Genomic DNA, 23981 nt, shown 5'->3' on the forward strand with positions numbered 1-23981 from the left:
ATTTTGGATATTGTATCTTCTTTTTCTTGTATTTGGTCTCACATTCCAAGATCTGCAAATTCGACAGCAGATGTGTTTTCTAAGGAGGTAGCTTTCCTGCAATCTCTCATTGTAAGAGATTTGCTCTCTCCGCCTTTGTAATTTTTCTTTTTCTTTTTCTTTTAATAAAAATACATCTTCTTAAAAAAAAAAAGTTTGAGCTCGAGTTAAGCTCAAGTAAAAATTGAATTAAGTTGAGCTTTTTTCGAGTAGAGCTCCCCTAATTCCCTCTAGCAAACTATGAGCTTCTTCGGTGGATTTCTGTATGGCATATTATATACTAATCGGGCAGTTTGCGTACGGATTCCCATACCTAATGAGGGATATGTCAACGATGGCACATCACAAATACTTGAAGAAGAATCCAACACGATTAACAATGGAATACCACATAATTTGATAGGTGTGGGGTGCATGATCAAGAGATTTGAATTTTGTAGCAAACTTCAAACTCATTGATGAAGCTTTTATATACACTTGCACATATTTATAATCAAATAACTATTAGGCTTAAAAAATTAATAAATAAAATATAAATTATTTCTTAAAATGTTAATATATGAGCCATTGATGCATCTTGGTTAGTAGTGATGGTTATTGTGGACATTTATTCATTGTCACCAATTAAAGTATGAAATAAACATAAATATGATTCCATCGTTCCATTACAAATGATTTTGACTCCAAATACTATAGTTTGTTTATGATTCATAGTGATACATTTTTCAGGGAGAGTTTTGGGAGGTTTTTCGTGTAGTTCTTTGGTTAAGTTCTTATAGAAATGAAGTCAGAGAAAGAGCAACTACCGAAGGAGAAGAATAAGAGACATCTTCTTGTTTGATCTAGACAAGTTTTAAGTTATTGTAAGAAGTCTTCCCCCACCCCCGTAACAACTTAAAAATGTACCCACAATCAATTCAAATCAACCAAACACTTATAACAACAAGTTATAGGGTATTGACTACCGCTTGAACCAAAGAGATCTCCTTATTTAGGATTGTCTTTCATTTACTTTATTTGATCTTAACATCCACATATGTTCTATCCTAGGAATTAGCATCCATCCTTAAGCAAAGCTCTTAAAAATGTCCTCACTTGTTTAAAATAATTACTATTTTCACCAAAAGAAATAGAGAGTAAATCTATTTTATTCAGTTTTTAAATTATGTTATTTTTGAGCTCTTAAAACCTCAAAGACGATCGATCGTTTAGCCCTTTTGGGTCCCTCAAGATATAATGTGGTTGTTTACTAATGACGGGGTATTTAGTTTTTCTTTTAGGTCTATTAAGTTGGTTATTATACATTAGTATGCTCTATTTCAAAGTCTTGCACTTTGGTACTAAGTTTATTACAATATTCTCTTTATTTATTTTTTATAATTTTTTTTGAAGTTTTTAATATAGGTTGGAGTTTAAATCCTCGAGCAATCATATCAAGCCTAACTTGAATACATAAGTTGGAGTAAGGGTGTCATCGAACCGAGCCGGTTCACGAGCGGCTCGAGCGTGGCTTGGTTCGATTCGATTTATCTAGATCTCGAATTGAGTTCGAGATCCAGACATGGCTCGTTTGAGTTAACGAGCTGAACTCGACCGAACCATGGTTCGGTTCGAAAACTCGCGAGTCGGCTCGTTAATGGGCTCAAGAGTCGGAACCAAGAGCGGTAGCAGGAGCGAGAGCGGGGGGGGGGGGGGGATTCTTCCTCCCCTCGTCACCGCCGAGCCCCTCCTGTCCACTGCTATGGCCGCCTCTGTTACCGTTGACAACTGCTTTGCCGACCGCCTTTGCTGCTGTTCCTCTGATTTCTTCCCCTTTGTCTGCCTTCGCCTTTGTTTCCGTCACCGTCGTCATCCATAATGAAAGTTCCTCGCCGGCGCCGTTGGAGCTTTTCCTTTCGTGTTGTCCTCGACAGAAACCAGAGCAACTAAGTTACAAGCCCCCCCATGAGAAGACGATTTCGCACGTGCGAGATCATAGACAAGTGAAAAAAAATAAAATTTTTACGGACTATTAGTGGTTTTTTAATAAATGTTGAAAAAATATTTATAGTAGAAATACGTTTCTACGGACTATTAGTGCCTCATTTTTTTAGACATTTTTCTAATTGGAAATTCTTATTAAAAAATCATATAATTTTCTAAGTAAGGTTTTCCTGCCAAGATGGGCTAGAAAATCGTATAGAAATTTTTTGAATAAGTATTCGACAGTTGATGCTGTAATAGTTTTAGCATAAGGCAATTTTCATAATAATTTTGTGTTTGACGTTTTATTTGATTAAATTTTTATCGACAAGTATAGTAATATATTAGATTGATTATTAATTTTTATTTATTTCCCTAGAAGAGGCAATAAGAGGTCCATTTAACTTTCTTAAGAAAATTTTAAAATATTTCTTGTTATTTTCTAGTAAGTCATTAATTTTTTTATATAATTTTTTATAGTAATAGGATTTTATATAATTTTTTTTTTGGAAATCTGTATCATAGGAAAAACATTTCGAGTTTTTCCTAGAATATAAATTTTCAACGAGAGGCACTAAGGAGGCCATAGTAAATTTATGGTCAAATTCAAAATTACAAAAAAAGCTAGACAATATTTGGGGTAAAAAAGATTAATATTAGCGTGTTCTAATCCATTATCGAAATTCAATCCCGAACCTCCCATATCATTCTTTTTATAAAATGTATGCATAATTTTATATATAGTTTATTTGACATATATTTTATATAAAATATTAAATGTAGGTTAAGCTCGAACTCGGTTAGAGCTCGAGCTTGAACTCAGTTAAAATTATGAGGCTTGAACTCGATTACAATTTTAGGCTCAAGGTTAGGGTCGACTCGAGATCGAGTTCAAAATATTTAAATCAAACTCGACTCGAACATAGGAAGGTTCGGGCTCAGGTCAATTCGATGCCACCCTTATGCCTAATTTTAAGTAGAGGTCATGCCCAATTTTATGTAAAATGTATGCATAGTTTTATATACAATTTATTTAATATATATTTTTTGAAAAATTTTAAATGTATGTTAGAGCTCGAACTCGAGACATGTATTTTTTTAAAAGTTTTAAATGAATGTTGAAGTTCGAGTTCGAGATCGAATTCGAAATATTTAAATCAAACTCGACTCGAACATAGGCTAGATTCAATCCCGAACCTCCACTATCATTCTTTTTATAAAATGTATGCATAATTTTATATATAATTTATTTGATATATATCTTATGTAGAATATTAAATATAGGTTAAATTCGAACTCGGTTAAAATTATTAGGTTCAAGTTCGAATACAATTTTAGGTTTGAGGCTAGGGTCGGCTCAAGTTCGGCTTTAACATAGGAAGTTCGGGCTCGGTTCGGCTCGCTGCCGCGCCGTTGGAGTTAATTCGGCTCGATGCAACCCCGGGAGAATTCAATCCGTCAGAAGTTTTTTGTATAGACGAGTTTCGGGTTCGACTCACTCGGCGTGTAAGCACTCGGTAGAATGTTCGTTGAACGCCGCATCGATATTAGGCTACTTGTTGAGCACGAAATGGAAGAAGAGGGTAGGTATCAATCTCTCAACAAGTTCAGTCTCTACAAGAAGTACGCTCTATCTGCGTTTAGCTTGCGCAGTTTGTAAACTCGTTTGCATATTACTCCGGTTTTTTTTTTGTTTTTCCCTTCACAAAATCTTCTGCAGTGCCTGCACTTTGAAATCCAGACGAGGTTGACCTGGATTGAAGCAGAACATCCAACTTTAGCATCCGTCCTTCATCATGGTTCAATTACTTGTAAGGACATTTTATTCTCTGATCTCCGGTTATTGTATTTCGTGCTTTCTACGACTAAACTTCAAATGCAGTAGGAAGACGATCAGTTGAACCGCATCTTCGTTTTGGACTTTGATGCTGTTGTAATGAATTTCATGTATCTTCTTCATGAAGGATCACTTGGTGATTAGAGCATTTCTGGATTGCTTTTCTATGCTTTTCCGTCTGGTCTTTGGCTGTTGCTAATTAAGGTCATCCCGTTTGGATGTCTGTATTTCAAACCACAAGTTTTGCTTCTTATGAGAAATATAACCTTGTTCCTTTGTGTAGATTAGTGTTCTTTATTTACAGCTTCAGTGTTTCATCAAACAAATCACTTCTGCCTTTTGGTGTTTTTACTTTGTTGTTTTTATAGGGGACGAACTGTTTAAGTTACTGTTTCAATGAATATGTCATTAGATATTAGTCTTGCCTGATTACTAATTTGGGTTTCTCAGGGTAGGAAACTTCCGCCATTTTTCTCGAAGCTGCATTTTGCAAAATCAGGTAGAAGCAAACTAGTAGGAGTTCTGGCTTTGGCTGCCGTTGGTGGTGGTAGTGAATGGTTAGCTAAAGAGGATAACCACCATGTCGGTAAGCTGAACTTTCCGCTCCTGTGACTTTGCGAGAAAACAATTTTGTTTGTTATGTGATTTCTTTGCGATAAATTAATCCTGATATTTTAAATCTTCTTTGAATTTTTTCCTTTTGCCATTTTAAATATATCTATTTTCAAAAAAATGATAAGGATAACCCTTCTTTGCCCCTTCTTTGATCCTAAATTTATTCTATTTACTAAAGAGAAGTGGTTAGTTGACAATAGTGGTGATGTCATTTTTTCACCTGATGTATCAGTAGCTTCTTAATAATTCTACAACCCACACTTCACCATGAAAGAACAGATCCTCATATTCTGTGCATTTTAGCCTATGATGATGGCATCATCCTATATCATTTCACATCCTTTACAATCCAACTGCTGGTTTCAAATGATTGCAGTTTTCTTTTAAACAAAAAATTTGGAATCAGCCATGTGTGCTTGACAATGTGTAAGTTGGAGCCAACTTCATGAGGAAGTTAGGTCCGATGAAGCAATCCATGCAATGCAGTCAAGCTTTGATGTGCTACATGAGGCCAAGGCAGTATCTGAGGTTAACTGTCATTGCTTCTACTGGGCATTTAACTTTTCACAACTATTTGTGTTTATATATGTACTTTGCAGCTACTAGAGTCAACTTCTCCAATCTTTCTTATTCTTTTTCCTGTTTTTTTTTTTTTAAATTTCAAACTACACTCATACCTTAGTCTTGTCATGAACCGAGATCCCCCCACCCCCTGTTAGCTGTGTATCTTGGACATTTTCAATGAAATCATCACAATAAAAAAAAAGAAAAAAAACTATACCTCTTTTGTAGATTCATTCTGCTAGTTTTGCTATCTGAATTCCTGATAATTAATTTATTGCTGATTCTGAAAATTTATTCACTTAATTTACTTTTTCTTTTTTGAAATTTCATTAAACCTGAAGTTCATGTTTTTATTATTCCAAAATGTGATGCTATTTATATGCATTCGTGTGATCTGGATTCCCAAAAGCTGAATTTTGTATATCTGCTAAGAAACTCATCATTTTGTTGCATATTCAAGATACAAGTGTGTCAGTATCCCTACCTTTCATCAAGTTACTATTACAACCTTGGTTGGCTCCGCGAGAACTTCCTCACACAGCTCTACGGGATCAGCTCTTGGGCTTCGGTTAGAAATCACAAACCATCATCAGAACTTTTGATGCTTACATTTATTATGTTAATAAGAAGAGTGCAATTACATCAGTTTTATGTGATTTATTATTGTGAATTATTGCAATTTTAGGGCATCAACCACTGAAATTTTCTGGTGCTGGTCCTCTGCCATCAAAAAATTCAACAGAGGATGTTTTCAAAGCTGACAGTGATGACACAAAATGCTGCCCTGGTTGTTTAGGTAGAAATTCTATTGCTAGTGCAGCTGCCTTGGTTGGTTCTGCTGTTGTTAACTTATCTGTTACACAAGGTGATCTATGGCTGCTTCGTTTGACCTGAAGCTTCTATTTCATTTGCATCTTTTGATTGCATATGACTTGAACAGATACCTCCTTTACAAGCAGATTTTCATGGTATGTTCAAGGGGAAGAGTATAGGCTCAGGAACCATCATAGATCCTGATGGTACCATCTTAACATGTGCTCATGTTGTAGCAGATTTTCAGGGCACAAGATCTGTTTCAAAAGGAAAGGTTAGTATCTCTCAGAAATAGGCGTCCACCATCCACTCGGAGAGGTTTCTCTCACAAGACCAGCTCTTTACTCTTGTCAAAATTGTTGGATCTCATAATGATTCTGATGCTGCTTAATCATTCTGGAGATAATGTTATTAAGTTGTCAGTCTACCTTACGTGACATTTGCTAACTGCAAAATGGGAGCTTTTGGAATTAATCCAGAAATCAGATTAACCCTAAGTCCATAGGACAAGAATTTTTTATTTGAGCTACAACCAGTAACCTAAGCAAGGATAGTGGAACTTGGTTCTCCTTCCCTTGAAGTCTTGGATGAACCTTGCAGTCCAAATATCCAAGGAATTATCTTTTAAAAAAATGAAAGGATTATTATCATACCATGACATGTGTTACTATATTTTAAATGGTCAAATATGCATTGCAGGTAGATGTGACTCTGCAAGATGGTCGAACTTTTGAAGGTGTTGTGGTTAATGCGGATTTTATTTCAGATATTGCTGTTGTGAAGATCCAGTCTAAGACTTCTTTACCTGCTGCAAAACTTGGCTCTTCAAGCAGAGTTCGTCCTGGAGAGTGGGTTGTTGCTTTAGGTTGTCCACTCTCTCTTCAGAATACAATTACAGCTGGTATTGTAAGGTGAAGATTCTAAATTTAATTGAATGAAACTTGTGATTCTTTTTAAATTTCCGGCTTTTACAGATATGGAAAGTTTACAGTTATATGATTTTCTCCATAGAAAGTTTTGGTTGGCAAAACATGGTTTGCTGCCTTCTAAAATTACTTTATCCTTGTTCAAGAGATTACTTTTACCAGAGGTTCTGAATGCAGCAATATTGTGGGAGTGCTGATATTGTTCTGTCTTGGCTGACAGAGCACTAAGCTTCCTGGTTCTGTTATGATGAACCTTGCTTTTAACCACATGGGTTGTGAAAAGAGATTCCAGTCTTTCACTTTTAGGTTGAATGGGGGAAGGAAGAAGACCAAAAGAGAAGAATGAGGGTTGACGCTACAGTTTTGACTACAAAAGAGATGTACATTACTCTTTCATGTGTTGAGTGGGAAAAAGTCTCACAGCAAAAAATGAGAAGAAAAGTAAATGGGTTATAAGGTTAAGCAATAAGCCTCATAAGTGGCTAGTTATTTGGGATTGAACTGGGCTGAACTGACACTCCAACAGTGGCATCAAAGCAGGTTGTATGTGTGGGCCGAGTCCCAGTTGTGCTTCCCAAGTTATCTCTCTGTTGTGGGTTCCATGAGATAGGAGCGTGTGTTCCCCGTTAGAGCGTTTATGCCCACGTCTCACGCCCATTATGTGTAGGCCTAGATGTGAGTCGGAGTGTTGAGTGGGGAAGGGTCCCACATAAAAAAGAGAAGAAAAGTTAATGGGCTATAAAGTTGAGTGATAAGACTCCTTGGTGGCTAGTCATTTTAGGATTGAAGCGGGCTGAACCTAACAACATGTGTATTAGACAGCAAAATATAGCAGCAAGCATTCTTACTAAATTGTGGGCAACAATATGCTGTATCTTTGAAAGGTGGATTGGTAATTGACTGTCAAAAGTCACATATATTTAAAGATTTCCATCCCCCTTGGAGGATTAGGTACCTGTCAGACTCTCCTTACCAGTGATGATCTTTTCTCAAGAATAGAAAAAAACCAAGATCTTTTTTGTTGAGATACAATATTTAGAGGATTAACAGGGTAAAAGAAACACCAAAATCATTAATCACACTACTTTAACTTTCATAGCCCTTTTTCACCCAAAAAAAAAGTTGCTTCAATTTTTTTTGACTAAATGAATTTAGGTATCAATAGTATAAATTTGCTAAATTGTATAACTTTTGACAGAATCCTCAAATATCTACTTATAAATCTAGAAGAGCTTTTGAACTTTTGTAGTAGGTTTAAATTGGATGTAAGTGGAATGGGTATCATTGAAGAAGTCATATTCATTTTTTTCTGCAATGTTAGAAGTCTTGTTCCTTTTCCACCGGCACCTTATGTTCCTTTGACGTGAATGTTTTACTCAATCAGAAATTTGTTAAATAGCTGAAATTTTTTTGGTCATTGGTCTCTGTGTTGGCAAGTTGTGACTGAAAATTTGAGTTTAATTCTGTAATCTAAACAGGAGCAGTATTGGATGATAATGATTCATCTAGCTTTTATGACTTTCATCAAGTAATCATATACTTTCTTAATTTTAGTTGTGTAGATCGCAAAAGTAGTGATTTGGGTCTTGGAGGAATGCGAAGGGAGTACCTTCAGACGGATTGTGCCATCAATGAGGTAAGATAATCATCCATTTATGCATTTATGTGCTTGTAGATCTAACTGGAATCTTTGTGTTTTCATGGTTTAGTAATTCACTGTTAGTTTTTTTTTCACTTTCTTGCCATAAAAATTGTTTTTAAAAATAAAAAAGAACTAGGCATTGTAACTCAGCTATGTTTGTTTATCATCCTCTTCTTCTCCTTTTTATCTTTCAGGGGAATTCTGGTGGACCCCTTGTGAATCTTGATGGAGAAGTTGTAGGGGTTAATATCATGAAGATTAAGGCTGCTGATGGTTTGAGCTTTGCTGTTCCCATTGACTCAGTTGCCAAAATCATTGATCAATTTAGAAAAAATGGGTAAACTTCCTCTTTTGCCTTCAAGACTTCCATTGTTCACATTTAGACTCTTTCATTTGTATGGTAATTTGAGAGCGTTCTTGGCTTTCTCTACAGGTTAGTACTTTTTACATTCTAAATTACAAGGGAGGATTTTATAATGTTGTTTTCTTGCCCGTTAATCGGCACATTTTCTTGCAAGGCTGACGCATTTTTTATATGTATCGGGTATCAGCCTATATGTATCAAAATTTGCTACCAGCCATGGAGGGAATATATCGGTTGGTACCACCAATACTGCGGATGTATCGGTTGATAGTGCTGATACTGGGCTTGTATCAACCAATATGGCCAATACATATTGGATTTCAGGGTGTCTAATACGTATCAGAAAACCAATACACCCACCTGCTTATCTTGGAAATTGTGGCTCGTGATTCCTTGGGCAATATCGAAGTTGCAGTAATTGCCTTGTGGGAACCATCATCGGTTGTACACCCCCCTAAAGGGGAATTGAATAAAATGTACCTAATAGGCTCTAGAATTCATGTACACTGAGGACAGCCAAAACCAGAGACCACTGAATCTCAATCTTTTAAACTAGGCTTCTTTACTACTTCGTTCTGAATGATATTAGCTTCTCACTGCTATGCAGAAGAGTTGTTCGGCCTTGGCTTGGATTGAAGATGTTTGATCTAAACGATATGATCATTGCTCAGCTAAAGGAAAGAGACCCATCATTCCCCGATGTAAGGAAGGGGGTCCTCATTCCTATGGTGAGATATTTGTACTTCAATGTTTCATGAAGCCTGATACAATGTCTATGTATTTGTCTAACTGCACATGCATATTTGTCAACCAGGTAACTCCAAGATCCCCAGCGGACCGAGCGGGTTTCCGACCGGGTGATATTGTGCTTGAATTTGAGGGCCGCCCAATTGAGAGCTTGTCTGAGATAATAGAAATAATGGAGGACAATGTAGGGAAGCCTCTAAGAGTGCTGGTCAAACGAGCAAATAATAAGACAGCCTTACTGACCGTAGTGCCTGAGGAAGCCAACCCTGAAAAGTAAGAAATTCCGCTATTGTTCCTGTCTTGAACTAATTCATTGTAGCCCTAATTGGTGCTGAGTACGACATGCCATAAAACCTTGGCATTCGGCCAGGTTCATATCGAATACAGTGTCAAGTGATCAATGGTGCCTGATGTATTAACCCAGAACGCTGCATTGGGTGTTTAGAACCGGACTTTGTAGCCAGCTCGGGTCGCTGGAAACCTGGGTTGGATTGGACCAGTCTCCAGGTAGGGGAGATCCAACGAGTGTTTTTGTTGAATGGGGAAGGAAGTTGGAAGGACTAAGGAGTGTTTTGCCACCAAAAAACCATAGGAAAGAAATTATGATCAAATTATTTTTGTGGTTGTCTTGAAAAAAATTCTCTCTTGAATCGTTTAGAAAGTTTCTCTTTCTCCTAATACTCGGATTATAATAAGTGTGGAACACTAAAATTGCCATATTCCTGTATAAAAAAAAAACACAGATTCTAAAACCACTAAAAATAAAACAAGTGTCATTAGAAATGAATTCACACAAGCTTACTGAAGGCCATTTCAGACATGTAGTTATTTCCATGCGAATGAAGTAAATGCTGAAGAGTACAACAATGACACGGGAGAAATACTCAACAGGGAGAACGTCTGCAGTCCAAATATTCCAGGAGGGTGAACAACCTCATCTGCAATAGTGTGGCACCATATTATAATTTCACATCTTACAATGTTAACAAACAGTGAGTACGAGTCTGGTGACAACATTTTACTCTTCAGCGGCACTAGCTGCATTCAGATCCACGCTTAGATCCACAACCTGCTCAAAACAACTTCTTTAAGCACAAATTCAACTAGAATATCAAATGAAAAATGGGATACAGAACACGTCATCATTACCTTGCCGGTAATCAAGGTATACAAGTTGAGCACATCCGTTATGGTTGACTCAAAGTGTGTTGTCGCATCATAGCTCTGTAAATTCGCGAGTCTGTTAGTACATATGCAAATGGCACCGACGTAAAAAGAAATGCACCAGTTGACTCACCGTTGATATGAAGCAATTGTCGAGTGATGGTTCGTTAACTGGCTCATATCTATCATACATATCAAAGAATATCTCATCAACTGGTCCCAGGAGATCAATTCCAGGCTTTAGCTCTATCTCGGGTCGGTCTGTCTCAGCTTCAGTGGTAACAAATGCAATGAATTTGCCTTTAGGAGCAACATTGTGAGAATATGAACAACAGAAAAGATACCTGTATGACAAAAATACACGCCCTTCTCTTCAACACACTAAGAAAGGAGGAGTAACTTGTCTGCAAACAGACAGGTCACACTAGCTACAATTACAAAAAGATGTTAAATTGAAGACTCACATGTCTGATTTTCGTCCCAGTTGCTTCTGGGGTAAAATAACCTGCACTGAGGGAGAGTCATTTGTATTTGGAATAAGATGACTCATAATACAAATTGCCCTGGCAACTTTTCCAACCTTTCGAACCTGTTCAAACAATAGCAAGTTCTCATTTTACAATTCAGGTACTCCTAAAAGCAGCCATCTCAATAAACAAGATTGGACTTGGGTCAAGCTCTTTCAAAGAATTCCAAACACATTTGGCTAAATAATAACTAGTTTAATGTCCACTGAAATGGTTTTTAGTAGAATCATATCTCAGAATTTGCAGACAACTGTAGCTTTTCCACTCAGGCCAGCCAACAATAATAGTTAACAAATTCTGAAAAGTTCAAACTCGAATTATCATGCTCTGAATACAGGCCCCTGTTGAGTAAGAAAGTTTGTCCTTCAAAGAGTTACCTTGTTAGGCAAGTAGGAAGGATCACAAACAACCTTCTTGCACTTAGCAGTTTCACCGTCTGATGTGACACCACAAGCTTTTCCTTCTTCATCAAATTCAACCTGGCAATTGAGTAAATTGTCTATTAGCATAACTCATGAAATATTATTCAAGAACTAACCATAATAGACTCTTCTAAAAAACAATCCTTGTGAAATAAACTATTTTCTACATTCTCACATTCTCCCTATAGAAACTAGAGGCGAGGACATTGCTAGTGAAAATAATCCACATAGGTTAAAGTTAAGATCCTATGCTCTTTAATCTGCAAGAGGGCTCCCAATTTTGACTAGTCATTTGTGATAGTATTGAACTAAATTTTAAAATAGCAATAAAACAGAACATATGCTTTGTGGGACCTTGTTTATGCCCCATTTAGCTTGTACCTCATTTATGTTGTCCACATCACAAGCCTATTGTCTGTTTATTTAGGCATGGACATGAGAAAAGAGTTATTGAGAATAATCCCGTGTAGGGGGTATCCCGTCTCACCTTTGTAAAAATTCAATATGTCTCGTTAGATACACAAGACATCAAAATGAGATGGGATCCCTGATCTCAAATAGGTAAAAGTCAAGAAAAACCCTGCAGTTATTATTAGGGAAAAACCTCTAAACAAAACAGCTGGTCATTTTTGGATAGACCTAAACATAACTTTAACAAACACAAATCCATACCTTACACTCTGGCTTGTTCAACATGTATGTGCCACCATAAACAGCACTGAGCCGTGCAAATGCCTGGAGAAGTTTTCAAAAAGCACCTAAAATAATTAAACCAGAATTATGAAATATGATTATAAACTCAATTGCAAAAGAAACACACAGATAGACCTGTGGGAGCTCTCCTAAGCCATATAGGGGATAGATATAAGGAGATCCTCCTTGAAACCTTGCAAGGGATTCAGCATAAAGCTGCCAACAAAAGAAGGCAACATTAACATTAGAAATTTAGAGAAAAGTCAGATGGGGTGATCCTAGTAAGATCGACAAAAGTGATTGATTTCATTTGGGATGACAGATGGAGATCAGCACCTATAAAAAAAAAATTGCAATCCAAAAAGATGCACTCATTAATGTTTAATTTCCAATTCTTTCTTTATATTTTCTCTAAAGGTCATTTTACCCATTTCTTCTCACTACACAAACATTTTATTCTCATTTGGAAAGCCAAGCTCTGAAAAATCATCACCATATTTAAAAAATAAAAACAAATAAATGCTCACCACCATGTTAAGCAGTATGATTATCTTAATGAGTAATACCTAAAAGTAAAGATTTTTTGATTTTTCTTGAAACAACAGGACCTAAAAAATAAGTAGGGACAGCAAAATAATTCATGCATAAGAACTTTGAGTGACAATTGCCACTTCCCCAGCTATAATATTAAGCATAAAACAACAAGCATGAACAACTATAACATCATTCCCACCTTCATCCTCTTCACAGTGTCTATTGCAGGTTCATTTAGGTAGCGATCATCTCTATGTAGTGCCAAAGCATGGCCAATAAAGTCCACCGTGTTATCATCAAGACCATATTTTCTGTTCAAACCAAATGGAAAAACAGATCAAGAGCTTATTGTGGTCTAAAGACAAAATGTTTGCGGTTTGAATATTCTATGCACCATTTCACAATGGAATGACATTGTAAATAAACAACAGAAATATTAGTAGAGGTAACCATTTTAAAGAATTTGAAAAAATGACCTGCCATATTCCCAGACAGGAGATGAGAGAGTAAATTAATCCTATTTTATATCATGGATCACTCCTGATCTTCTCTTTTCTTTTTCCAGCCTTTAGAAAAACTAAATTTACTCTTGTCAACAGGAAGATGGCAGGATATTGTGATACCCCATTCTCTCTGGTAGTAACCAAAGAAAACTAATGGTGGAAAAAGACAGCATATTATCTTAGGCCCTAAGTCCTTCATGTCTGAGTAACCACAGATAAGATGCTGTCTGAAAGACCACAACAATTCCACTAAGAAACAACTGAATATATCCAACATACATGCATCACTTTTACAAATAAGCCACCCTTAAATTCACAAACATATTTAAAAGAACCAAGGTTGAAATTGTACGCGATAAGTTCTCTAGTAGTCACTCTAGTCAGGTCCATTCCTTCATGTGTCTTTGGATCATCTTCTACATAATCTTGGACATAGATGAAAAATTTGCGGGCCCTACGCTTTTCAAATAGGCCCATCAGTGGAGATCTGAGTGCTTCCATGTCAGTTGCAGGAACTTTGTGAACCTGTCACACAAAAAGTTATGGTGTAGGCTTAAATAAGTTTTTTTTTTTTTTTTTAGAGGTGCTTAGAGAAGTTACATGCAGAAAACCACAAAAATAACATAGCACAGAGCAAACAGAAGGAAAGAGTACCTTTCCTTTATTAAACACAAAGCTTCCATCCACAGCCTTAAAGTAGAGATACTTTGTGACATCAGTGTGAATGAGTGTCCGAACCAGGGTTCCATTTGCCATCATGAACTGGTCAAATAACATTTGTTTAAACAGATTCTAGGTTTAACAATTCAACTTTAACCTGAAAAAAATATATCAATTGTAAGGTTAGTTTTCCATGGTTAAATGGTATCACCTTTGGGATCATGTCAACATTGTAATCCCTGCTAGGACCCAAATGAGCAGGAGGCTGATCATTTCCATGAAACCTTTTCCAAAGCTGCAAACGAGAATAAGTTAGTGAACTAGAACCTTTAAAACAAATTTAGCCTCATATCCATATTGAAGTAGCAGGAGTTTTCATGTCATTCTCAAAAGTGGAACCTGAATGAGATTGAGTGATGCTGACTCTCCTCCATAGTAGTCATTCCTGTCCATGTGGAGGACCTGCGATGCAATTTACTAATCAGCAAAATTCAAAATAAATACAAACTCCTCCGAGTACATCAAACACAGATGATGAGATATTTCCAATCAAGAGATAGTGAAAAGATGGAAGTGGAAAAGAAATATTCAAAATCTAATACAGTATCATCACATTCAAGAGATTTAAGATTATAGAGATGAAAAAAAAAAAAATCTTGAAGGGAAAAAATTGACGCTAAAATTTTAGGATCTAAAACCTTAAGACCACTTCGGCATGGAAATTGGAGGTGCACAAATTATGATCTTAAGCATAAACTAGTAATCTTCAAGTAGGAAATAAACATCAGAATGGGTCAATTTTCTGGAACAACCGTTATACGCTAAAGGAGTCGAGTCTTAATGATCATGGGATGTAGAAAGAGAGAACTCATGCAGGACTTCGAGTTAAAAAAATGAAAATACAAAACTGATGGAAATGATCCGTCACTTTGAGTTAAAAAATGAAAATAAAAAACTGATCTATCAATAGAAATCAGTGAGAGACACTGAAAAACTAGGGTATCCAGTTCAAGTCAAACCGGAAGGTACTATTTTTACGAAATTCAACGACTTCTGGGAAGACACAGAAAGTGAAGTCCGTGCATATCATTGACTGCGACGTAATCATCACTCATCAATTCTAGATATAGGAGTTCGAGATCAGGAACCACAAGATGCCAACTGATCGTCCATCTCAGCCGTGATAAGAAAAACGAGATGACCCGTTTTATAGATCATTCCAATAACAACTCATCGGTCATCAAACACAACGACAGCAAACCAATAATGTCTACAATGATGGGCTATCAAGGCTCATCGAAGCAATATCCACTGAAGGACTATAACGCAATCATACGATTTATTAAAAAAAAAAAACTAAATTGAAGCTGATCTGACGAAGAAAAAATGAGCAATACTGATAGGAACGAACAAAAAATGAGCAATACTGATAGGAACGAACAAAAAATGAAGGAAAACACATATAAAACAACCTTAACGCCATCGACGGAGAGAAGACCGCTGAGAATACATTCCTTGAGACCAGTCCCGAGCACTATCACATCGTACTCTTCATCCATGGTTGCAGAAGCGGCGAGACAGAGATTAGAGAGTCAAGGAAGGGTTTGGGTATTTAAAGGAGAGCAGGGAGTAGAAAAAAGGGTTATACGCTTTGTTGATTGCCGGAGGTTAAAGACAAAACGCGAGCGCAGATGAGTTACGGCGCAAGGAAAGAAGCGAAGGACGAGAAAATGACATTTATACCCTCAACGGGGTTTTTGAGATCTCGAAAATATTAATTACATGATTCCGACCGTCGCTTAGTCGGAATCATGTCCGGTGACCGGTAATGTTACATGAAAGTAGTCCAAATCCAAAATACTCCTGATGATACTACCCTTTTGTGAGTATTTTTGAACACCATCAAGTAAATTACTAATAATTGTGCCAAAATACAAAGTATATTCCTTATCGACATCAATGCTTGTCACCTTATATGAAAATTGCCCTTATTATGTTTTCAAGATAAATAGTCGATATATTCAGGTTGACGATAAGGGCATTTTGGTAATTTAAAATAATAAAATTAGAAATTGGTTATTTTTGGTAAGAGAGAGAATAATAAAATTAAATTTCAACATTGGGTTAGTTATATGGAGGGTATTGTGGTAAATTAGAATAATAAAATTAGAATGTCAACATAGGATTATTTTTGTATTTATATGATTTAATTATTTTTAATAATATATTTAATTAATAACTCAATAGAGAGAGAGAGAGTTTAGATATTATAAAAGTAAACATTTGAATATATGGGTATTTTGCTAATTATATAATAAATTATTATTTTTATATATTAAATATAATATAAAATTAGTTAAATTTTTATTATATTTTTATAATGATCACACTCATACAAAAAATACATTCTCTCGAAAAATAGATTTATCTTAAATTCTCATTCATTTTCTCTTTCCCTAGGTGACCTGCTTTCTAAGTTCACTGATGAGCCCTCGATCTCCGAAAATATCCCTATTTTTGTTATTTTAGATCTGTTGGACAAAAGTTATTGTAGGAGTGAAAAGAAGGAGAAAAGAAGAGAAAATAGGGCCATTTTTTTTTTTTTTGGATGAAATAGAGTGTTTTTTGTCTTGCTTTTGTGCAGGCTGCCACGTCATAAAAAGCCACGTGTAGAAGACAGGTAAAAATTGTACCTGTGACGTTACAAGTGCTCTTAGTAGATTACCCTTTTTTCATTCTGTACTCCAACATTCGTTGCTACGCGCTAGTCTTGCTACCTTTCAAGGTATCGAGCAACATCGCGTCTGCGAGCTCTCCCTTGCTCCGGCAAGTGTTCGTAAAATGTCTCAGAAGAAGACCTCGAAGGTCTCTGAAGATCCGGAAGAGCTCGCACATATCCCTTTACAGGCAATTCTTTTAGCCGATAGCTTTGCTCAAAAGTTTCGCCCTATCACTCTCGAACGCCCCAAAGTAATGCTACATGCCCCCCCTTTTTTTCCTGGTTTCTAATTTTTTTGTTTTTAAATTATATTTGATCTTGTCAAGTTTTTATTTCTTGTTCCTTGTTCCTCCGAAGGTACTGCTGCCGCTAGTTAACGTACCTATGATTGATTACACATTGGCATGGCTTGAATCAGCCGGAGTTGAAGAAGTATTTGTCTTTTGCTGCGCTCATTCAAAGCAAGTGGTTGATCATTTGGAGAAGTCGCAATGGTTGCGCCAACCACATTTTGCAGTCTCGACTATCGAGTCACATGATTCTATTAGTGCCGGGGATGCTCTTCGTTTCATTTATGAACGGAACGTGGTAAGTGAAACCTTTCTAGGATTCGAGAACTTCTAATGGTGCAAAATACATATATTTATATTGGAATGTTTACTGGTGAATTTTCCCGGACGAATATTTACTTTTTGTATTTGTTATTTGCCATGCATTCAAGATTCACGGAGATTTTATTCTCGTAAGTGGCGATACAGTTAGCAATATGTGCCTAAAGCAAGCCGTCCAGGAACATAAGGAGCGAAGAAAAAAGGACAGCAACACGGTAATGACTATGGTCATCAAACGCTCGAAGCCATCTCAATTGATACACCAAACCCGACTTGGGAATGATGAAATACTCGTGGCAATCGATCCTGAGACAAAACAACTCCTCTTATACGAGGATAAGGCTGACCTCTCAAAAGGGACTGTAACACTGGACAAGATGTTGTTGTCTCATAACCCTACTGTTTGTTTGCACAACGATATGCAGGTCCGTGCTTTTGACATGTTGCAATTTTATTCACAATAGCTTTTCACTATTTTCCCCTATTTTTACATTTCCATTATAACGATACTATGGGTATTTTGATTCTTAAAAAAGAATATCGTGGACGTTTCAATCATGTTCTGTATTCTTGAATATCTTAGTTTCAATTCTATAATCTGATACAGCCACTTTTTACACCAACATATAGCTTGAATAACCATCCTACAGTTTGTTGTTCCTACCGATAAATCTTATTAGATGTTCAATTCTTTAGTTTATTGTTTTTGGACATTGATTCACATATTGGTAAGGTGCCCAAGGCTTGTGAGGCCTGAACCCCAAGGCCTCATGCTAGAAACTCTCCATGTGCTGCTGATCCTTATTCCTTATTTGTTTCTTGAGAGGTACCCCAAAACAATGGCTTATATGGAGCACTACCTGGTTATTGGACTGCTTTGCCCAAACTTTATTGGAATGACCCATTTATTTGACTGCTTCGCCCAAACTTTATTGGTATAACCTGTTTATTGAAGTCATTATCTCAGCTTATTGAAATGAAATAAAACGAGTGTTTGTCTCAGGTAGAGTGTCCATATCAAAGGGTTCAAGAGAGACTGGTTTGACTCTCTTGATGGTTCAATCCATGATTTGTGCTCACCTGTAGCTCTAAACTTAAAAGGTCAACTCATGTTATTGAAATGAAATGATCATATTTAACCATTCTAAGCTGATTCTCTGTTGTTGTGTGTATGCATATATATATCATATATATGTATATAAGTATTTGTATATATATACACATATATAATGAGAGCTAACTTTTATTTAACATTGAGAAGAGTAAAAAAACATCACTGACTACAACAGTACAGCCTTTATCCTTTTCAAAAAAAAAAGACTACAACAGTACAGCCACTCACAACTTGACAAATGCTACAGAACCTTAAACATCAATTCGCACATTAAAAACACAAACACAAGATGTGCAGGTTTATAAACTTAACAAATGTCAACAAGTTTTAGACACATCAAGATCTTCTTTAGCCTGCAGATCATTAATTCACTTCAATACCATGGCTGAAATTGGAGATTCCTAATTAGTCCCCAATTAGTGCAATCTATACGAACCCAGTTAGGTTAAAAAGTCCTGTCACTGGAGTAGGTCAGACAGGGTTTTTAACAATGGCTCCCGAAAGATCCATGAGATTTAGATTTGTCATTTGTTAGACAAATAACATGCCAATGGTTAAGTGCATCTATATGGTCACAGACCAACCAAAGATTAACAACAACCTTAGACCCTCTTTATCGTGCATGATAAGGAAGAAAATTAGGGTATTTCCTTGAAGGACATGTCTGTTCACTTGGCTTGTTTCCTCTTCAGCCATTTTAACTTCTCCACATGTAAGTGCATGTATATAAATATGCATACATACATCTATAATGAGAAGTCTCCAAACTTATCGAAACCTTCACATTGGTGTAGATGAAGGATGAAAGATTTGAGTTCTATGTAGTTTTTCAAGCATCCACTACACTCATGCCTTTCAGCCCCTAAAAGTCAGTTGGAAAGAAAAGTTTGGGTTGATCTCAACTCCTAACACTACAACAGCAGATGCCCTTCCCTTACTGCACTGGATTAGACATGTATATCTAATGGTTGGTTCCATTAATCTTCTGTTTTTCTCTATGTGTTGAGCTAACTCTCCCTTATCAGCGTGGAACCTATATGCGTGCATGCTTTGAGTTCCAACTTGAATTAGTACTTGCTTTATTAGTTGACTAGCTTCCTGAACTTATAGCTATTCTAAAGCAAGACAATTTTGATAAAATGATTTTTGGCAAAGCCGGAATTGCTTTTCTCCTTGGATGCTTTACCTGAACTAGCTTTCTTTCCTGAAAGGGCTGTTTCAGTTTACAGTCTGCCTTAGCTTGTAGGCTAAAGTTTAATCCCTGGATTCACTCAATGCTGTTGAACTCTGCTGCTTTGTAGAACCATAAGAATTTCTTTCTATTCTATAATATTTTCTGCTCATCATGATTCATGATTTTTTTATTTTATATATTTTTTCATATTTTTCATTTTTGAATGATAAAATGAGGAAAACAACATTGTTGTTCATGAAATGAAGCAAATGACTGTAATGTGTGACTTTTTAAAACATAAAAAGTTGGGTGCAGCCGATCTTCACTGAACTTGGATCTAGTACTCTCTTACTCTCTCTCTCTCTCTTACTCCCTTTTTCTCTCTATGTTATATGTGTCTTTGTGCGAGCATGAATATAACATTTTAACCTAGGGATTTATTACTGTTGCTTGTAGATCTCCTTCTTCATTCTTCTCTCTCTATTTTTAATTTTTAAAAATCTACATATATCTCAGCAAATTCTTTTTCCATGCAATGTTGTCATTCATGCAGGATTGCTACATTGACATCTGCTCCCAAGAAGTTCTCAGCCTTTTCACAGACAATTTTGACTATCAGCATCTTCGCCGCCATTTTGTCAAGGGACTGCTTCTTGATGATGTAGGTTTTGTTCTATTTCTGCTTATCTGTGTATATTTCATGTGGTTGTATTTTTGGCGTTCAAATAAGATTGCCACAGCCATATGCCACAGCCTAGCTTGCATGACCTGCACCATTATTCCCACTGTTGGTGATAAGCCAAGGAAACTATAAAAGTGAAGTTGAGGAACAGAACTGGTATTTGAGTTTGACGGCCTATATAGAGTATACAAAATGAAGCTTGTGAAGTTGGAGTTTAATAGGCGGGATTCAAACTTCCAGAGGTTATTCTATAACTTGCAACAGCTAGACTAATAAAAAGTTTAGAAAAGCAATCGAATTAATCCTAAAAAAATAATCAAAATTACAGAAGATCTCTTATTTATAACCTTCTCAAAAAAATTTCCTCTTATTGCTGTGCTGTTTCTTCCACTTTTGAGTCTTGTTCTACATTAGACATTGGCTGTGCCCATCATTTTCAGCTAGTGGAAAGGGTTGTAAGTAATGAAAATGTGTCTTTTCTTCTGCTTTGAGCCTCGTACTACATTAAATATTGGCTGTGCCCATCATTTTCAGCTAGTGGAAAGGATTATAAGTAATGAAAATGTTGGTTCCTGATTTTTTTTTGGTCTTGATCCAATTTCAAAATAAATACTTGAAACATGATAGGAGCCACTTGAAAGTAGGGCTACTATGGCTGTAAATTGAGAAAAGTGCTGGGAAGGAGGAAATTGCTTAGGTCTCATGTCAGGTTCAGCTACATAAGAGAGAATTAGAGAGGAAGAGGAAGCAGAGTTTTGCATGGATTGGGAAGGCCCCAAAAGGATCCATATTTTCCACTTTAATAGATCTCTTGCATATGTTTTTTTTTTTTTTTTGATAAAGATGTATTTATAAAACAGAAGAAAATTACAAAGTTTGAGGGAGCATTTCCCTTACAACTAGAGATTGTAGGGTAGCTCCCTGCCTAGCAAGTACATCTGCCGCTGAATTTGTGGATCTCGGAATGTGGGTCCAACAACAAGAAACAATCGAGGTAATATCTAAAATTTCCTTAAATGTATCCCAATGTCTCCACGGAGGGCAAGACACTCTCTCACACCATCCAATCACCACTTTAGAATCCCCTTCAACTTGGAGGGGCCCACTACATCTTTCTTTGAAAACACGAAGACCAGAGAGGAGAGCCTGTAACTCTGCATTCGTAGAATCAGAAATTCCAAGGGGGCCCGCATACGTGAAGAGCTGATTACCAGAGTGATCTAAAATTACTTCACCATAACCGGAAATACCAGGGTTGCCAAGAGATGAACCATCAAAATTTAGCTTGAGATAACCAGGAGCTGGAGGAGTCCATTCTTGCATGACCGGAGACTTTTTTCCAATGTGTATCAAAGCCAAATTTCTCCAATTTTCACGAATGGAGGAACCCAGATAGGGAGAAACTGCTTTTTTTGTTAAAAGCCAAGTAGATATGTAACCCACCACTCTGTCCGCAACCCGGTCTACAGATTCACTTTTAGCATCAAATCGTCTTTTATTCCGCTCATTCCAAAGCCCCCACGGGATGAAACTGGAGCAGGCAGAGAGCATCATCTTTCCAAGACGCGGCATAAGAGTGAGATACTAAAAGTGAGGAGGTCCTCTGCCATGCAGAATTGAAGCCCAAACTTACCAAGGATGCTTATCCACACCTTCCAAGAGAAACTGCAGTGTAGTAGAATGTGTCTGATAGTTTCATTCTCAGAGTTACAAAATGGACATAAGGGATCAACAGAGGGGTGGCCTCTTCTTTGCAATACATCACCCGAGAGGATTTTACCTTGACATGCACTCCACATGAAGAATTTTACCTTTGGAGGGGCACATAAACGCCATACGAAATAGATCCCATTCTCCCTCCATGCTGAATTACTACCGTTTAAAAATCTGTATGCCGATGAGACCGTGAAAGACCCCTTTTTGTCCGGCCACCAAATGAGCTTGTCAGCCTCCCAAGGACGAATTTTGAACGAAGTGACTAAATCCAACAATCGGCTAGCTTCCAATGCCTCACTATCTGAGAGACCCCTTCTAGTATGGAGGCTCATCACTCCCCCCTCAAAAGCTTCAACTACTGATATTTCTCTGCGAGTGGTGAGAAGGAAAAGACTTCTGAAAGCAGTCTGCAGAGGTTCCGGCCCTACCCACAAGTCGTCCCAAAACTTGAGCGATCTACCATTTCCAGCATAGAATCTACTTGCAGATTGAAATTTTGGGAGCAGAAGATAAAGCGCTCTCCATATAGGAGAGAGGGTTCTACGGTTCCCCCCCCAGACATCCACCAATGAGGTTCACTACCCAGCTTTGTGAGAACCATTTCCTTCCAAAGATTTGAAGAGTGAGTGTTAAACTTCCATAGCCATTTTAACAATAAAGCTTGATTCATGTCTCTAGATTTCCGGATTCCCAGGCCCCCCATATTCTTTGGCTTGCAAACATCATCCCAACTAACCAGGTGGTACTTAAAAGCATCACTCGATCCCTTCCATAAGAATCTTCTTTTCAACTTATCCATGATCTTACAAATAGCAATAGGGCAAGGCATGAAAGACAAAGCATAATTTGGGATACCTGCTATGCATGACTTTAGGAGAACGAGTCTCCCCGCTTGACTAAGAAGACGTCCCTTCCATGATGATAATCGGGATTCCATTTTTTCTACCACCGGATTCCAGAGCCTCCTGCATATACGCCCTTTGAAGAGAGGTAAACCAAGATATGTTACAGGTAATTGACTTAAGGTGCATCCAAATATATTTGCCATCTCAGTGAGAACCTCAGAATTAACATTGAAGCCCATTAGGGAAGTCTTTCCCCAATTTACTTTCTGACCAGAGGCTACCTCAAAAAGCCCCAACACAGCTTTAATCTTTATTGCACAATCAATGGTGCCGACTCCAAAAATGATGGTGTCATCTGCATACTGAAGTAGGGGAGTATTAAAAGCTGGGCTGGAACTAGTAGGGGGGAGCCAACCAAGATTTCCTGCCGAGTAGAACATTGCAGATAGATAGAAATTCCCCAATCATATTGAATAGAAGCGGGGAGAGAGGGTCTCCCTGTCTAATTCCTCTGCTTCCTTTAAAATAACCACATACTGAGCCGTTGAGGAGGAGGGAGTACGATGCTGAGCCCACACAACTTCTGATCCAGAATCTCCATTTGTTGCCAAAACCCATATTTTCCATGATCTCATCCAATAGAATCCAATTGACCCCGTCAAAAGCCTTTTCAATGTCCAACTTTAGGGCAATTCTTGGGTCCTTATTGCGCTGAAAATGATCGATAAGTTCGTGGGCAGCCATAGTAGAATCCAGGATCTCTCTACCTTTCAAGAAAGCGCCTTGCCCTTTGTGAATTACTGTAGGAAGGAGAGTTTTGAGACGATGAGCCAAAATTCTGACTATAATCTTGTATGCACTAGAACCGAGGCTGATAGGCCTGAAATCCTCTGGTTTCTCCACACTGATTTTCTTCGGGACCAAAGTGATAAAGGATGCGCCGATACTATGGAACGTGATCCCATTGTTGAAAAAACCATTAACCATGGCTATGATATCCCCCTTGAGACGCGGCCAAAATCTTTTAAGGAAATCCCCATTGAAGCCATCAGGGCCTAGCGCCCTATCACTATCCATGCCTAATACAGCGCATTCGACTTCTCCCAGT

The 23981-nt window shown here is 37.2% G+C and overlaps 3 protein-coding genes across 5 annotated transcripts in view; 2 read left to right on the plus strand and 1 right to left on the minus strand.

The window, feature by feature from the left end:
• The first annotated feature begins 3514 nt into the window (after positions 1-3514).
• Positions 3515-10170, plus strand: LOC137951870 (putative protease Do-like 14). 2 transcript variants are annotated; one of them, XM_068798841.1, is made up of 11 exons: positions 3515-3584; positions 3722-3812; positions 4289-4424; positions 5478-5585; positions 5703-5882; positions 5977-6104; positions 6530-6741; positions 8311-8392; positions 8593-8735; positions 9370-9490; positions 9577-10170. In XM_068798841.1, the coding sequence occupies exons 2-11, from the start codon at positions 3798-3800 to the stop codon at positions 9784-9786; spliced, it is 1335 nt and encodes a 444-aa protein (XP_068654942.1). In that variant the 5' UTR covers positions 3515-3584; positions 3722-3797; the 3' UTR covers positions 9787-10170. The 2 variants fall into 2 exon arrangements, with proteins under 2 accessions (XP_068654942.1, XP_068654933.1); XM_068798832.1 differs by having other exon boundaries at positions 3581-3812.
• A 64-nt stretch (positions 10171-10234) lies between these two features.
• On the minus strand, positions 10235-15656 carry LOC137951862 (guanosine nucleotide diphosphate dissociation inhibitor 2). The gene is made up of 13 exons (XM_068798821.1): positions 15485-15656; positions 14412-14474; positions 14224-14307; positions 14007-14114; positions 13705-13877; positions 13049-13160; positions 12451-12531; positions 12295-12357; positions 11578-11679; positions 11138-11262; positions 10807-11017; positions 10659-10733; positions 10235-10578 (listed from the first exon to the last, which is right to left on the minus strand). The coding sequence occupies exons 1-13, from the start codon at positions 15569-15571 to the stop codon at positions 10528-10530; spliced, it is 1335 nt and encodes a 444-aa protein (XP_068654922.1). The 5' UTR covers positions 15572-15656; the 3' UTR covers positions 10235-10527.
• A 1114-nt stretch (positions 15657-16770) lies between these two features.
• Positions 16771-23981, plus strand: part of LOC137951882 (uncharacterized) — a 61896-nt gene continuing 54685 nt past the window's right edge. For both annotated transcript variants that reach the window (XR_011112167.1, XM_068798853.1), the window contains exons 1-4: positions 16771-16982; positions 17089-17319; positions 17453-17767; positions 20184-20291. Coding sequence is in view for 1 of the 2 variants with exons in the window: in XM_068798853.1 (XP_068654954.1) it covers positions 16854-16982; positions 17089-17319; positions 17453-17767; positions 20184-20291 (783 nt within the window). In the remaining variant the exon portion in view is untranslated. The remainder of the gene's footprint in view (positions 16983-17088; positions 17320-17452; positions 17768-20183; positions 20292-23981) is intronic.

The sequence above is a fragment of the Aristolochia californica genome, unplaced genomic scaffold (assembly GCF_029961685.1).
Source record: "Aristolochia californica isolate CCGP_79_NKW_82.1479 unplaced genomic scaffold, dmAriCali1.0.hap1 SCAF_1, whole genome shotgun sequence".
Classification (NCBI taxonomy): Eukaryota; Viridiplantae; Streptophyta; class Magnoliopsida; order Piperales; family Aristolochiaceae; genus Aristolochia; species Aristolochia californica.

Coding starts and splice junctions, on each gene's coding strand:
- LOC137951862 (XM_068798821.1), bottom strand. CDS start 15,571: ATGGATGAAGAGTACGATGTGATAGTGCTCGGGACTGGTCTCAAGGAA. Junction 12,532..13,048: donor ACACTGTGAAGAGGATGAAG/GTGGGAATGATG, acceptor TTTTGTTGGCAG/CTTTATGCTGAATCCCTTGC. Junction 11,018..11,137: donor CTGGGACGAAAATCAGACAT/GTGAGTCTTCAA, acceptor TTTGTCATACAG/GTATCTTTTCTGTTGTTCAT.
- LOC137951870 (XM_068798841.1), top strand. Junction 4,425..5,477: donor AGAGGATAACCACCATGTCG/GTAAGCTGAACT, acceptor TGCATATTCAAG/ATACAAGTGTGTCAGTATCC. Junction 9,491..9,576: donor AGGGGGTCCTCATTCCTATG/GTGAGATATTTG, acceptor TTTGTCAACCAG/GTAACTCCAAGATCCCCAGC.